At 33.1% G+C, this 17160-nt stretch overlaps 1 protein-coding gene across 1 annotated transcript; it reads right to left on the reverse strand.

Moving 5' to 3' along the window:
* Nucleotides 1-7024: 7024 nt before the first annotated feature.
* On the reverse strand, nt 7025-8939 carry LOC110795119 (scarecrow-like protein 23). Its single transcript, XM_022000102.2, has one exon. The coding sequence runs from the start codon at nt 8775-8777 to the stop codon at nt 7587-7589; it is 1191 nt and encodes a 396-aa protein (XP_021855794.1). The 5' UTR covers nt 8778-8939; the 3' UTR covers nt 7025-7586.
* Between the last annotated feature and the right edge of the window lie 8221 nt (nt 8940-17160).

A 17160-nucleotide genomic window follows, 5' to 3' on the forward strand; every position in this document is an offset into this window, starting at 1 on the left:
CCTAAGATTACTTCAGTTTTTCATTATTATTCAACGTTGCTAGAGTTTCTTTTTTCCATTTATTTTTTAAAGTGAAATATGCTTATAGATGTAATGAAAACCCCCCTAATAAAAAGCATTGAAAGTAAGATTAGATGGGAAGTTGGGAACCTCTCCATTTTCTAGACAAAACGCATGGTAGATTTCTCATACGGAGTACCTACAAGTTGTGAATGTAGGAGGAGAAAAATAGAACATCTTAAAATAAGAAACAATGAAAAGAAATAGAGAGAATCATAACACATCTGGTAACAAGCTTGTATTTTTTTTTTTTTTTTTTTATAATACCTAGCTCACCCTTTTGGGCGGCCCATTCCTTCGTATGAAATACAATGACTCCGAGATAAACAATGAAGTCGAAAAGAATAAAGAAACTATGCTCTAACTTTAAACTACTCAGCCCCGATTCCAAGAGAACTTGGCGAATGATTAGCTGAGCGATAAAAGATAAACCCTTCGACTTCATAGACGAACTTGAAGACCAAAGATGACTGTCTAAACTTTACCCATATATAGAAAATTAAAAACTCCATAAAAATAAACAAAAATAAAAGAATAAAAGAATAAACTAACTTGAATAATTACAAGAAAACTTCCTAAGAGCATCTCCAATAGTTGTAGCTAGGGATTAGCTTGAAATTTATAAAGTTTCAAGCTAATAGCTAGACCATTGGAGTGAAAATAATAAATTAGCTTGGCCAAGCAAATTAGCTTGTTTAAGCTAATTTGCTTGACAACTAGCTCCCAAATTTGTCAAATAATTAATTGACAAGTGGGACAAGTGAGATTAATTTAAATAACAAGCTAGTGCTAGCAATTGGAGCGCAAATTAGCTAGACAATTAAATAGCTTGAAATTTTATGTGGCATAACAAGCTAATTGTCAAATTAGCTTACTATTGGAGATGCTCTAATAAGCTAGCTATACAGAAACAACGCAATTGTGTAGCATATCACCTTGCTAGATTAATGTCTTTTGATATTGAACAAGTGTGGGTTAAGCATAGTCCTTGTGAGAGGTTAGCTCGTATATCCTCATGCACGAACTTTCGATTGATGCACTGATCTTTGATCTTAAAAAAAAAAAAAAAAAAAAACTGAAACAACGCATCTATCTATTACTATATACTAAAAGAGACATCATGAATGACACGTGTCATTACATGGTGCGATTTTTTCCCGCCAAAATATTTTTTTATTTTTTAACTTTAAAATAAATAAATTACATTACGTTTTTTTAGGAAACTAATATAAAAATATATTTTAATTATCATAGATGTGTACTGCAAAATATATTATTGGAGTAAAGCTAAATCAATACGGAGTATTATTTTTTCCCTTATGATATAATTTCATTTATATATTATAACTTTTTAAAGAAATATAAAAAACATTGATAAATGAACTTCTAATGTTAGTCTACTATTAATAATATAATACATGGTAACTGGTAAGTAAGAATGTTATTAAAATAATAATACATGGTAAGTAGACTAAAATATAAGTTTATTTATCAAGATTTTACTCAATTCAAAATATGTTGTATTTGACTAACTCGGTTATGCTTAGGTCTTTTCGAAAATTAGTCTTGAGTCATTCGGGTTTGTTTAACGTTGTTAAATCCTTCTACATACAAGTAAACGACTATAATTTTTAACTTTGTATAATAATATGCACATTTAGTTCATTTGAATATTTTTTTACACAACTTTGAATTTATACTTTTTCATATATCATTTTTACTTTCATGTTTTCCTAATATCACAAGTCTTTTAATTACTATTAAAATAATAAATGATTTTAGTAATAGCCGTGCGTTGCACGGGCCCTAAACTAGTATTCACAATAACTAACACAAATATGCTCCAATAGAACTGAAAAGGATTTTGTACAATCTGCCGAAACTCAAGAATTTGTTGAAGATGGCTGAAATTGAAAGTCGAGTGAATTTTTGATGAAGTGATCCATCGCCTAGCTATAAAGAGCATCGTACGTAACACGTTTGGTACGTTTCGTATGTAGTAATCATTAACGACAACCGCATATATACATTTCATGTTTAATTCTAAATTAGTGTGTGGCCTCGGGCGATACCCCGATTGCTACATTGAATAGTTAAAATTTTAGATTTTTTTTGAGCAAAATATTTGATAAGATACATATATAGCATTAAGTGAAAACATTCATCAAGTTCGTCAACTACACAAACACACTAAGTCATTTATCATGAGAAATAATTTTTCAATTGCATCATCTTTCAAGTTGTATAATTTATTTTCTAGTGGAAAAAATAAGTGATTCAAAATTAACAAACACCAAATTAGACATATGCAGTCATGCAAGCCATTTTTGTAGTTGATGATTATGAGACTTATGACATCATGTTTATTCATGGTTGTACTAATTCTTTAATTATTATTATTTTCCAAAATAGTCAATAGAAAATAAAAAGTCACATAAAAGTTTAGTTGTTGTAAACTTCATGTACATTCATTTATAAATGAATGTGAAGAGATAAACCACAAATGGTTGTTGGTTAAGATGGTAATGAGAGTTATCCTCTACACTTGAGGTTTAGAGTTCGAATCTCATTTGGTGAGTGGATGATGTGGTGCAAAAGGAAGAGTACTACGTTCCACATAATACATTTTTCTCAACGCTTTTTAATATATTAGTGTAGATAAAAAAATTCAAACCCCTCCCAAATTATTAACGACAATTTTTTATTATACAGTTAAGACTATATTTTTTTTCTCGTTCAATCTTTTGCCTAATAGTGCTGATTGTACCGTACTATTTTTTCTTTTTGGTGTTAGCATCCGATTTATCCTTATGGCTAATTCGGATTCGGGACAAGTTCTGGGTGGTTAGGTTCCAATCCCCTCCCAATTGTTGTTGCGGGGGATGATTGTACCGTACTATGAATGAGACCATTATTAGCTTATACTTCATCCGTTCGTTTTTATATTCGTCTCAATGTGTATTTTCAAAATATTATATTTTTTAAAAAAAATGCTTAAAGAGAATTAAAGATATTGATGATCAAAATTGTAAATCGTCGTGTATAAAAGTGACCTATATTATTGCGAGTAAAAAGGAACAGAGAAATACAAGTACAGATAAGTATCCAAAATTTTATATTTATCCGTTAAATTTTTCTTTTGTTGTCGCATTCAAATAATTGAACCGTATAGTGGAGCCATACAAACAAACACTACATTAAAATATTCAACAATCTCTTGAACACTTGCATGACTATTCACTACGAGAGTACGAGCAAATGTGGTGTCGTAGAGTTAACCTAATAAGGGATGTTACGTTACTACTATCAAGTCTATGTATCCTAGGATTCTTAGACCATAAACATCCAAGTAAATACAGCACATAACAAAACAAGCCAACTTTGAGAAAATTGTCCTCAAACAAACAACCACAAATCTATACTTGGTTGTGGTAGCTTGGAATCGTTCCACCTATTCGAACGCCGATGACAATCATAAAAAACAAGACTTAAAATAGCTTTGAGCCTTAGAGGTGGCAATTAGTTCGATTGGTTTAAATCCGGCTCATTAACATTCATTGTATGTTCACTCTTATCATAATGATGATGTTTTTATATAATTGAACTTTGTTATTCCACGTTTAGACTAATTAATCATCTATTATGTGAAAGATTATCCACAAGTTACGTTCCTTAATTTGAGGTATATATAGAGAGTGATGGATAGCTCAGTTGGTTAGAGCTTCCATCTCGGTTCCAGGTGAACCTGGGATCGATTCTCATCCCTGCCCTTGTGACTCATTTGCACCACAAAAAAAAAAAAAAAAATTGAGGTATATATACTACGGAGTAGTAGGAGCGATTTCCTTCAATATTGCATAAAGATCCAACAATTCCCTAAATACGTTACTTTTTAAGTTATTTCCCACCATACCGTCCACGTAAGCAAGGGAGAAAGAGAAGTAATTTTTTTTTTCCGGTTCAGCATTGAACCGCTATATGAGATAGCGGTTTCGTTTTAAAGCAAACCGCCATCTCAGATGGCGGTTCAATGTTATAAACCGCTATCTCAGATAGCGGTTTGTATTAAAACAAAACCGCTATCTCAGATGGCGGTTTACTTAATTGTAAATTATTTTTAACATGAATTACAGTTTAAATAGAAATATAATTCAGAAGTAACCTCTTGTGACATCAATTGTGTCTGTAGCTCAGTGGATTGAGTGTGTTGTTTCTATGCAGGAGGTTGTGGGTTCGAATCCTACATGATGTGTTTATTTCTTTTTAACCATTTATTAATATTAATTATAAACATTTCCAAATTTAACTTATCAACATTAGTGTCTGTAGCTCAGTGGATAGAGTGATTGTTTCCTAAGCAAAAGGTCGTGGGTTCGACCCCTAGCTGATGCAGTTTTTTTTTTTACCATTTATAAATAGTACGTGATTATAAACCGCTATCTCATATAGCGGTTTACTTAAGTCAACCGCTATCTGAGATAGCGGTTTAGTGTCGCTTCGTTAAAAAAAAAAGAGACCGGTTTTAATGCTGACGTGGACGGTATGGTGGGAATTAAGTTAAAAAGTGGCGTATTTTGGAAATTTGACGTTCTTTAAAAATATTGAAGGAAATCTAAGTAGTTACAACTTACAAGATTACCGATTTTTTATTACTGTTTTATTTGTGGCTGATTTATACAAAGTATGTAGGATAAAGCTAAGTGAGTTTAAGAGCTTAAGATGTGGAGTATTCGTTTAAGGAAAATGTCAATCGTACGTATTATATTCCTCGACTATTTGATAAGAAATTAAGTCGTCATTTGGCAACACATGAAAATTTGCTCTACATGGCCTGTGATTTTGAAATATTCATGTAAATATTTCTTAGGAATCACAAAAGAACTCCCTCGGAGAAAGGAACCAATTTCCCTCATTTTGTGAGAATTAGAATATCTGACGCTTCCCTTCACCTGCTAAAAAAAACCTAACGGCCTGTTTGGTAGCTGATATTAAATGGTGGAAATGAGAATAAATTTAAGTGTTATTTGACAAGAAAAGAACATGATGATGTCCATGGTAATAAAATTTTGTCTCACACTTGGTGCTTCTCTTCATAAATTTGCATTCCCACCTAATACCACTCCGCAAATGGTAATGGATGGTAATGAAAATTTATAAAGAAAAAGAGAATATTTTGAGTGAACTAGCATTATCATGGGAATGCAAGTTGATTTTCTTTACAAATTTACATACAAATTCATTCCCATGGACGCAGTGGCGGACCTTGAACGGTTTTACGAGGGGGCTCGGTAGATAAAAGTTAAGCAATATACTATGTAATTATACAACAAAAAATGGTTTATACACCCGGGTGCACAATGCTCACTGTGCACCCTATTTTTAAAAGAACATATAGTTCAAATGCAAAGAACATATCATTCATATTCATAGAACATATACTAAATGAACATATAGTTCAAATCCATAGTACATATATTGCAAATATTTCATTTGTATATGTACATTGAAATCATTCTTCATGTTCTTTAGATACTCAACAAATGTTCTTTAGGGTGCACCATAAGCACTGTGCACCTGGGTGTATAATCCAAATTGCGATTATACAATTATACACAAATTTTAGGTGGGCCGTAACTAAAAATACACTACAAAATTTTTCGGCCGGGGGGGGTCAGGCCCACCCCAGCCACAACAAAGATCCGCCATTGCATGGACGCCATTTATAGCCGACTACCAAACAGGCCGTAAAAGTATATATATCATTATATTGATGGTGGACAAGAGTCTGAGACACCTAAAGAATATAAATTATGTGTAAAACAACACGGCTACACGAGAATATGATAAAAGAAAATGAAATATTTTTATGTTTATCGCAGTAATAAATAATAAAATATCGCATGTTCTTTACAATATATATGCATCTCGATCATTTATGTTCTTTGTATAGTGATTATTGTGCATTCTTGTCCACCATCGATAAATTAGTTAAAAAAACTATATATTGTACCCCTAATTAATACAAAAACCAACAAAAGTTAGAGATAGACATGCAGTCTTCATTCACGTACGGTACGATTAGCTGACATCCCACATTCCCATGCAGTTTCCCCACTAAACAAAAAATGTTGCATAGTCCTTCAATCCGACATACTTCCATTTGAGTAACAAATAGCTAGAACATCTCAAAAGTAATGGCGGACAACTTAATCACAAATTATGGCAGACAACTATATCACAAACTCATTCTACTGTTAACTTGTGATCACCAAATGCCCGGTAAGAAACAATGTTTCCAAGACCAATAATAATATAAATGTGGATAATAAATAAACAATCAATTACCAGAACTTAAAGCGATAATACCAATTACGGACTCCACACTCTAAACTCTACACGTCTAATATATACTGTGGTAGATGTTGAACAGTTTTATGAAGGGGTCTGTAGAAAATTTAAGCAATACAATATGAGATTGGAATTATACAATTATATTTAAATTGTCTGTTAGTTCAATGGTGATTGAGGCTGGACTTGGTAGGGAGGACCCTGTGGTCGATCCCCCCAACAACAATTGGGAGGGGACTTAAACCTATCCACTCAGAACTTACCCCAAATCTGGATTAACCATAAAGGTGAACCGGGTGGTACACCAAAAAAAATAAAAAAAATTAGGAGGCTTGAACTAAAACTATATTACGAAATTTTTGGCATGATGCATAGGGCCCACCCAGACCATATCTAAGAACCGCAATTGGTTACATACAGGAATATACTGACTTGAAAAACTATCTTTTCATTTCAAAGATTGATAATTGGGGACTCGCAAGAACACAAATTGGTCAATTTCTCTTTCGGTTGCTCCCAATACTTCTTCTCGAAGATATATGCTTAGAAGTTTGAACTATTAGAACTACGTAGAATAACTGTAATCACCCAAAATGTAAAATTCTCAGCAAAAGAATGATTGAGAACAAAATATAAACTTGAAAAGCGTTACAACTTTTGATCACAAACTTTTAATACAGGAGTACACAAAAAGAATCCAATTTCTTCAAAAAGGTAGCATGTACTTTTTCTTTACCCCTCAATTATTTCCCCCCAAACACTGGCACTACTTTACCATCTATCTCTTCATAGTTCATACTCCTCAATATTCACCCCACATCACCAATTATTACATCCAAATACTGCATTTTTTCCTCATCAATCCAAAAAGTTGTCTAAAATCATCTACTCAACCCGGTTTTTTCACCACCAAGTGTTTGGAGTACGTTTGGACTAATTGGTAACCAAGTTGTTCCAACATAAGTACATAACCTATGTCTCTTTAGTCTAAAGACTTTAAATCTTAGTAACGCAACAATATTTATCGGGATTGTCCTCCAATTAGAGTCTGACTCGGCTCAAATCCGAATTATGAGTTGAGTAGACTCTATATTTACCATTTAGACTAATAATGAGGTACCATAAAAGAAAAAACGTTAATTTTTTCATTCTTTCGTTTAAATTTAAAAATAATGAATCTAATTCCTCAAGATATTACCATTACTAGTAACACAACTATAATCACACGGTTGCCAAGCAGAGGCAGTGAGTAAAGGCAAATCCTTCCACCCTAACCTTAAACACCCATTTTCCTCCATCATTGTATATCCCTTCCATGGGAACATCTCTAACAACAAACTCGCTTGTGCCGCCGGGCTACCCGAAAGAGAAAACGGTTCAAACCCAACCCGAATAAGCTCGTCTCCCCATCGGGTGATTATACCATCGTCACCGTTGATCCTCTTCCTACCATGACCAACGGCCAGGATGTTCCTAATCTCACTCCCAAAAAGTTGCTGCTCCACCACATGCCGCTGTACACTGTCCTTACCCAATCCCTCCCCTAAGGCGTCAAACAAGGCTGAATAATAATGCAACGCCTCCACAAACCTCTCCATAAACGACGTCGTTTGAGAGACGTCGATATCTTGCTCGACCATGGTAACTAGCCTAGGCCTCACCGCATTCAACACCCTTAACGTCCCAACATGGGACCCACTTATATCGTACAAGTTGTGATGCATACAATGCACGACGGTGACCTCGTTCGCAACTGCCGCGAGTTGACTCAGCTGGGACTCGGATAAGTTCCCGATTTTACCCTCGATTGGGGTGAACCGGAAGGGGAGCCCGAGTGAGGCGGCGAACTCGGCTAGTCGAGCTCCGGTCTGGGAGAGAAGGTCGGAGGAAGGGCCGAACCCGGTGACTCGGACCGAGTTAACCTTTCTTGGGCGGGAAGCTAAGATGTGGAACAATCCAGGCCATTGAAGGCCCTGCATGATATCAAGGTCGATGACGTGGACACCATCGTGGCCTTCGAGGGCTTCGAAGATGGCTTGGTTAGCGGTGAAGTGAGAGAATTTGACGAAGGGGGTGAGGGAATTGTAGGACTGTAAGGCGGAGTGGAAGCTCCGAAGCTGGGAGGAGAGTGTGAGCATTTTGACGGGTTGAGGTGGAGGAGAGAGAAAATGGAGGAGGAGGTAGGAGTGGAGGGAGTGAGCGAAGAAGGCGGCGACGCGGTCTGCAGGCGAGCCGAAAGGAGAGGAGAGTTCGAAGATTTCAGGGAGGAGGTCTCCGGCGGAGGTGAGATTTCCGGCGGAGATATGGTCGGCGCATTTGAGGAGGAGGGTGAGAAGGTGGAGGGAGGTGGTTGGTGCGGTGGTGAGCATGGAGAGGGGAATTGGAGAAAGGGTGATTGGGTTTTGGGGAATTTGAGGGAAAAGGTGAAGAGCATGATTGATTCAGAGAAGAGAGAGAAGGAGGTGTTGATGGTATAGAGAGATTGTATGTTAGCAACAGGAGAGTGGCTTTTTGGAGAGCAAAATTGACTAATCTGTGGGGAAGCGACAAGAGATCGTTCTGTTTTCATATGGAAGTTTATCGGGTTTTCCATAAGGTCTAATAGCATCAATTGTAGTGTTATCTCTTATTTGCCCCTTTTTAGTCTCTCTCTTCATCCACCTCATTACCACTCTTAATAAGAGTTAACTATAAAAAAATCCAAGAAATAACTAACTCTTATACACTATCTCTTATGTAACTTTTTCCTATTTATTTATTTTATTTTTAATGCAAAAATATCAAAAATAAGCACAATGCCCCCACAATATTCCACCTCACCCCCTCTTATTTTCTAAGAGCTACATCTTATTTAGAGGATGTCATAATCAATCTCTAAATAAGAGGGAGCCAAGAGTTACATCTTATTTGCTAAGAGTTAGCTCTTAGATTTTCTCTTTCCTTAAGAGGGGGCTAAGAGTTATCTAGTATTAATGCTCTAAGTTTTTTACCAATTGCAATTTACCTTTTTTCGGTCAATAATTAGGATTATCTTATTATTTTTATGGTCAAAGTTAACTATGTTGGTTAAAAAAATGTTAAGTTCTTGAGTTAAAAAATATAATAATAACATTTTATTTTTGCAAAAGTACAAAACTAATTACTTCCTCCGTTTTTTTTTGTTTTTTTTTGTTACGTTTGGACTTTTGCACGTTTATTAATGTATAATAAAGATTTTTTATTATTATTAAAAAAATAAACCCAAGTAAAACATCAATCCACTAATCATTATAACAACCAATAAGATTGTTTTATTTATCAAAATGAACAAATAATGGAAAAGCATAAAGATTGCTAACTTAACATGCTTGGGAAATTGCAAAGATATTTAATGAGTTGAAAAAATTGGACCAATTAAAATTAAAAGATGGCACAAATAATGATAGTATAATAAGTTTATAAAAGGAAAGATTCTCCCACATAACAAACATTTTGAAACACCCTTAAAGGAATACGTAACAAACAAAAAGAAACGGAGGGAGTAATTAGTTGGTATTCTTACTCCTCCGATTTTCCTTTCTTGAACAGACATCATCAGAAACTATTAACACCACCTTAATTTCAAAGGAAATACGAAGTAATTGAAATGGAAAAATCATTTTGAGATACCATATAAGAAAATAAGAAGAAAAAAAATATGGGATGGAGAAACTACCAACTTATTTTAAAAAACAATCTAATGAATGGTTTGGGATTTGATTAATAATAGTTTGGGCTTTGTTTGTTTTATAGTTTAGGCTGAAATTGCAATTTTATTATTTTATATTAATATTTTTCAATATTTAACTATAGAGTTATGTTTAGGGTTTATGTAGCATTTTATTTGCTCCCATCCCAAATTTATGGTACTTGATTTGAAATTGATGTTTATAATTAAGGTACCAACAAGATATTCGTTCAAGAAAATTGAGAATCATAACCTATCGTAACAGGTTCTTAACTTGTTACCCTTAACATGTTCAAGTTCCGATTTCGATCGATGGTAGCTAAATTTTTGCTCACCCTAATTACTAGTGGTTAACGATTATAATTTCCCTCCAAAAAGATAAAATAAATTGTAATAGCCACTCCGTTAAAACAAATAACTAGCCATCGAAAGCCCCAAACTTTTATACTTATTGCCAAAAAGCAAAAAAAAAAAAAAAAAAAAAAAAAAGCTCCAAACTTGTCGTCTGAAGCCCCAAACTTTTCTGGATAGAAATGCGGAGACAGACGGTTAGCACGTCGGCGATACAATCGAGCAGCGAATCAATACACCCATCTGAATTTGATAATTTCTGTCACATAATTTCAATTTCATAATTCTAGGGTTTCCAACTTTTTTCCCTAATTCATGAGATAAGCAACAGTCTTTTGAATTGCTAACAAGTGTCATGCAAAGAATTTGACATGGAACTTTTAAGGAATCCGGTTGGTGTTCCGAGTGATTCCTTCTTGCGTATTTCAGTAAATTTGAGTTGTCAATCAAGCGGTTCTACTCAGGTTTTAAGAGACGCTGGGGAATTCCAAGTTGGAACTGGTGATGGTGATGGTGTCACTATTAAAGGAGATCAAGTTGGCGTCAACATCACTACGGAATGGAGTCTGAGTCGAGTCGAGTCAAGTCGGTGTACCGGCTTTTAATTTAGGGGTACTAGAATGTGCCCTTGCATAAGCACGGAATATGTAGAGTGTAGCATATAAAGTAAAAGTATAAAGTCAATTTTGAATCGATTATAATTACAAATAAACACTCCTAAAATCCATCAATAGATCATTGTCCTTATTAATAGATCATTTATAAAAATATTATACTACCTCCGTTTCATTAAGTTCTTTACGCTTTGATAAATGTGTCCAACAATCAAAACTTTGATCATAACTTATCACTATTATATATATCAAAAATTATCATGAGATATTTTGTTAGATTCGTCTCGAAATGTATTTTATGATTATCAACTTTTTATAATCTTTTGCCATACAAAATTTGATATATTAACGGTCAAACATTACACCGGAGTCCGTGCAAATAGTAAGTGTAAAGATCTTTTTGAAATGGAGGTAATATGGTTTTGAAAGAAATGAATTAAGTAACTTAGGAATAGCAAGTAGTACATCATTGTACTTAAAATAAAGTCGAAAAACAAACGGAACATGGCATCAAGTATATATCGATTTCTTTGAAATGTTTGAATATGGTCTGTTCAAAAGCATATAATCAATTATTTAATTATTTCTTTGATGTCTTATAGTTCAATCGTATCTTATGAGTTTATATAAAAAAAGTTAGGGTAATACGATTTTAATAGATAATAAGAGGTTTCAAACTATGATCAACATATATACTTTCAAATAAGAATAAGTACCTCTAGATTGTTCCCCGTGCTCACGCACGGAAGATGTATAAATATGTGAAACTATGAAAGTTAATCCGTGGACTATGGACCGTGGTGCACATAGAGCATGGTGCACCAAAAGAACATATGTGCATAAGCAAAAGAACATGAAACTGCGGCAAAGAACATGCGATATAATTTTTCACTTTTATGTTATAAAAATAATATATTATTTTACTATTTATTAAAAACCTAAATAAAAAAATACTCATGTTCTTTTCTCGTAACCCGATGTTCTTTCAATTATATACTAGTGTTCTTAAGGTGCACCATGCTCTATGTGTACCATGGTCCACCTTCTAAATTGCGTATGAAAGTTGTTGGATTAATATATCTTTTGAATTAACATAATTGTACATCGGTGTTCAGGAAAACTTTAGAAAAAAACAATATTGCTACAATGAACTCATATGCAATATTATTAACAACACTAAAAAGCTTAAGAAAAAAGTAAGTATCACTATAAGAAATTGTAGACGACGGAAATTTTTGTCGTTAAAGGTCAATATTGACAGGAATTCCTGTTGCGAGTTATAAAAGGGGTTGGTCGTTGATGTAAATCTTGTCATTACCCCATCGTAAAAGACATTAGCGATAGTTGTTCCCGTCTTTATTTAGTTGTTAACCCCATCGCAAAAGACATGTGCGACGGCTTTTTAGCCCGTCATTAGTGACTAAAATTCTAGTAGCGCATGTAGACACACGAAATCCGTTACGTCTTTTATGGTAAGTAACCTCATCTCAAAATAAAAAAAAAATGTATATTTTGTTATAGATAAGACATACGTGTATTACCTCTAAAAGTTTGTTTTCGTAGATGTCATAATTAAAAACACTTCCACTTATACCATTATCAAATTGCGCTGCGCCCTTAAACGTCCACCGCAATGCTTTTGTTGTTGTTGTACGTTTGTCACCCTTCCTCGCGTTGGTCGCCACGATCGAATCTAGAGACAACTGAAAAATGTCGTAAAATGACATAATGAAAATTCTTTTTAAATAGTTAGACTGGTTAATTTAGCAGGGGCCGGTAGTCATTGATCACTTCACATAGCCGCCCGAAGAAGTCACACGCGATTCATATCAATTTACTTACATTTAGAGCTAAAGATGAACCAACATCGTATACGACAAATAATCAAAGAAAGCGAGACGAAATAAACCAATTCACATCCAATAATACATTAACTTGCCAGTAAACCAACCATGATGAAGAAGTAACTCAATACACTACACATGATCAAAGAAGCATAATCAAAGATACATACTACGGAGTACTTCATTATAGTTGATAACATGCACATGTCTCCATATATAACTAAGAAGGTAAACACATAATTGAGCTAGCTAGCTATGTCTTTAAACTTGAAAACTGTGATGGTGCTCTGAGGAAATTGGTGACTGGTAGTGGTGACTTGCTAGGGTTTCATCCACAAACAAAATAACCTCTAAAAATAAGTTTGAAATTGATGATTACGAAAGAATGAAGATAAAATATACGTGTAACAGGGTAATAGCATGAAAGCAACTTCGAGATTACCTACAAAAATGATACGACTTTACATCATTCCTCCGCAATACGAATCTTTCTCTTACGATATTTTTGTTACAAGCTAGTATAAATTAAAAACAACGTATACATTATCAAAAGGCAATAGTGATAAAACAATACGGGATCCATCTTTTATCAAATTGGATATTTTTACAATTTTATTTATCAAAATGACTATTTTTTAATTCTATTTCCCAAACTAACTACGGAGTACTATTTATTTACCAAAACATTTGACTTTGAACCCAAAAAAAACCAATGAACCGGTTTGGTTAGGGTTTTTTTTCATATGTATATAGTGAACCGGTTTTTTTAACGTTTTTTTTTTATAAACATTTTTTCATATGTATATAGTGAACCGGCTTTTTTTCGTTTTATTTTTATTTTTATTTTTGACTAGAAAACATAAATTATAAACCAAAGAATAACTACTTTATTTTTAAAGAAAAAACAACTTGTATTATACTTAGAATAAAGTACCGTGCAAACATAAGACAATTTTACACGAATATGAAACAACAAAATTAGTTGTGATATAGTTGTTTAAATATGTGACTAACAAAAGAGATCCTATGTTCAAAACCTATAACTAATATTTTTTCATGATCAAGTTTTAATAATTATAGAGATAATGATATGGATCCCTCGTTATTTAATCCCGACATGTTCATGCACACTTGCGCATAATAGTGATAGTTAGGTATAGTAATATTGTGGTATTTTGTATTATCTGTCCATGTCTTAAATGAATATAATAAATGAAGGATATAATCGGTAAAAGCATGGAGGAAAATAAAAGAACCAAAAACATATATATAAAAAGGGGAGTCCCCTAAAAAAATCAAATTGTTTCACTATTCTTAAAAAAAAAAAAAAAAACACTCAAACCAAACCGGTTTACTATTAAAAAATCCAAACCGGTTCACTATTAAAACAAAAAACTCAAACTGATTCATTGGTTTTTACTTCAAATTAGTCAAAACAATAGTTAGTTTGGGGAATAGAATTCAAAAGTAGCCATTTTGATAAATAAAATTGTAAAAATAGCCATTTCGGTAAAAGATCCAACAATACGAGTAAGCAATTTTTAGAGGAAGTTATTTATTAGACAATTTTGAGGATTTTTATTTTTGATAGGAGGTTACTCGCAAACTTAGTAGGGGTAAAGACTAAAGAGCAGGTAATTTTTTTTAATTTTTTCTTTTACAAGAAGAAAACCAACGTTTTATTTTGTAAACTTTGTACATTTCACAAATAATTAGAGACAGATTTTTAAACTTTGCATCGTTCTCTCTCTCCCTCCTCTCCCTCTCTCAAACCCTAGCCTCCTTTAGTGAATTTTGAAGGGGCTTCCATCGATTTTATCGGTGGAAAGCCCCGATCTTTTTATTTTGTTGTTCTTTTTTAATTTGTTTGAGTTTTAGGGTTTTAATAATACTTCCTCTTTGTGCGAGGATTGTTCTCCCTCGAAAGATAGGGTTTTTCTTCTCCTTTTAGGGAGAATTTTCTTAGGTTAAAGGATCCTAAATTTCTGGTGTACGAGGGAGAATATTATTTAATTTCACAGGAGAAATTAATTCAGCGATGAAGATATGTGCGGTGTCGCAGCAGATGTCAGTTCTACATCTACAATCAATTGAATCTGATTTAATTCAATATCAAAATTACAACAGATCAAAAGACCCCCTCGTTGAAGGTTGTATCAAACAACGATGTGTTAGAGGGTATACAAGATATTCGATGCGCGATGATCGTAGTTTTGCAGAAAACGAGTATTATTTGATTCAATTTGTTATGTATTTAACAGATTCAGATTTCTCTTGTAGATGTCGTATGACTTTTTATTAATGAATTAATTTTATTTCAAAAAAAAAAAAAGAGACAGATTTTTAAATATTGAAAATTGGGCTTTGGAGGGAGTGAATGTGAAGGTTTGGTTAAAGGTTTGATTGATGATTGATTATTGTAAAAATACCTTTCTGCACAATTTAATCCCTTTAACTTTGTAAATATTTTTGGTTTTATGTATTAACAAAGTCTCGTGCATTAGCACGGACATACAATAGTAATAAATAATGAAATGGAGTTCAATTATTTGGTGCACAAAGTTACATACACAATCTGATTTTAGCTATTGGATCGGAACATGGTGACTACCATCTTTCTTATGATTTCAAGTCCATGTTGTTATGGGATTTGACAAAGATAAAGAAGGAAATACGAGTAAAAGTTCAGAAATAATGAAATGTTTTCCATGCAAGGTCGGATTATTAAAAAGAACCTTTGTCTTTCAAATTTAGGGCATCATAGTGGTTCATTTTCATTTTCTTGGAGTTCATCATCTTTCAAGGCACGTTGTCTATAAGGTCTAGAAGTGCGATTTTAGGAAGAACATGCCCAAATTGAAGTGTATAAAAAATGAAGATTATAAGATCGATACTTTTTAAATAATCACGGTGCTTTAGAAGAAAATCTGGGGGTTAACTTTTTTATCTATAAACCAAATATATAAATATATGGAAGCAATATGAGTTGATATGACTGGTGAAAAGTTAAAGATTTCACAAAAAAAAAAAAAAAAAATTGGAATTCCCGAATGCTTAGAACTTCACTTGGGTAACAAATACACTTTTATTTTGGCTCAATGGAAAATATTATAGCATGATAGATGCATAACACCATTGAAATGTGAATGTTAAGTATTCTGAATCTAAAAAAAATTGATTTGTCTAGAACATTAAGCAATTATAATTCTGAAATTTAAAAAGAACTTGATCTCAATTATTCTAATGATTTCTCTTGAACATTAAACCATACAACAATTGAGTAATTAACTACAATTATACCAACATTAGAACAACTAAAATCTTCAAACCTAATTTAAAACCAGATTTAAACCTTGTATTTGAATACCTATTATAATCAGAAAATGAGGCTAAAATTATGATTTATTAAAACATTTACGGAGTATTAACGAACATTATAAAATTTGTGAAATCATTTATGGAATATAGTTTCCAAAATAAAAGTACATGAAACTATTTTCGGGGAAGAATTACGAAATATTTTCTCTATTTTGAGTATTAATAATTCACGGGAAAAAATTTATGAAATATTTTCTCTATTTTGAGTATTAATAATTTACGGGGAAGAATTTATTAAATATTTTCTCTCTTTCGAGTATTAATCCGCTTATGATTTGAATTCTCGTAAACTATCATTACTCAAAGAGTCAAAGATCTCCCAAAATTTGTTAATAATAGTTGTGATATTTATAAAAAAAAAAAATAAATGGTTGAAACTGAGACACATTGTAAATGTTTTGTTGTTGTGATAGCTTAAAGCATATGTTTTACTGAATTTTAGAGGTAATTCATAAAATTACGAAATCTCATAATAGATTTGTTGGACTAAATGATGTTCATAAGAGCTTATTCCCTCGGAGACATACATAAGTGGATCATAAACGGCTGGGAGAAGTTGAGTAGAATTTGGATAATATATGACATGAGTTACGAGTGGAACTCTGATACACTGGAGGTACCCAAAAGTCTGGCCCAAACTAATGATCCTGGTGAAGTTTATAAGATGATAGGATTTTTATACTTTCCTAATGCTATGAGTATATTGAATGCTGTGGAAAGTTTGGGAAGAGACTAGGAAGGGGAAGGAGATTGGAGCTGAGGGGAAAATGTTATTTGGATTAGAATGCATAGAAGTTTTGGAAAAGCTTGTACAAAGATAGATTATTTACGACATCAGAAAGGCAGGACAAGATGGAAA

The sequence above is a fragment of the Spinacia oleracea genome, chromosome 1 (genome assembly GCF_020520425.1).
Source record: "Spinacia oleracea cultivar Varoflay chromosome 1, BTI_SOV_V1, whole genome shotgun sequence".
Lineage (NCBI taxonomy): Eukaryota > Viridiplantae > Streptophyta > Magnoliopsida > Caryophyllales > Amaranthaceae > Spinacia > Spinacia oleracea.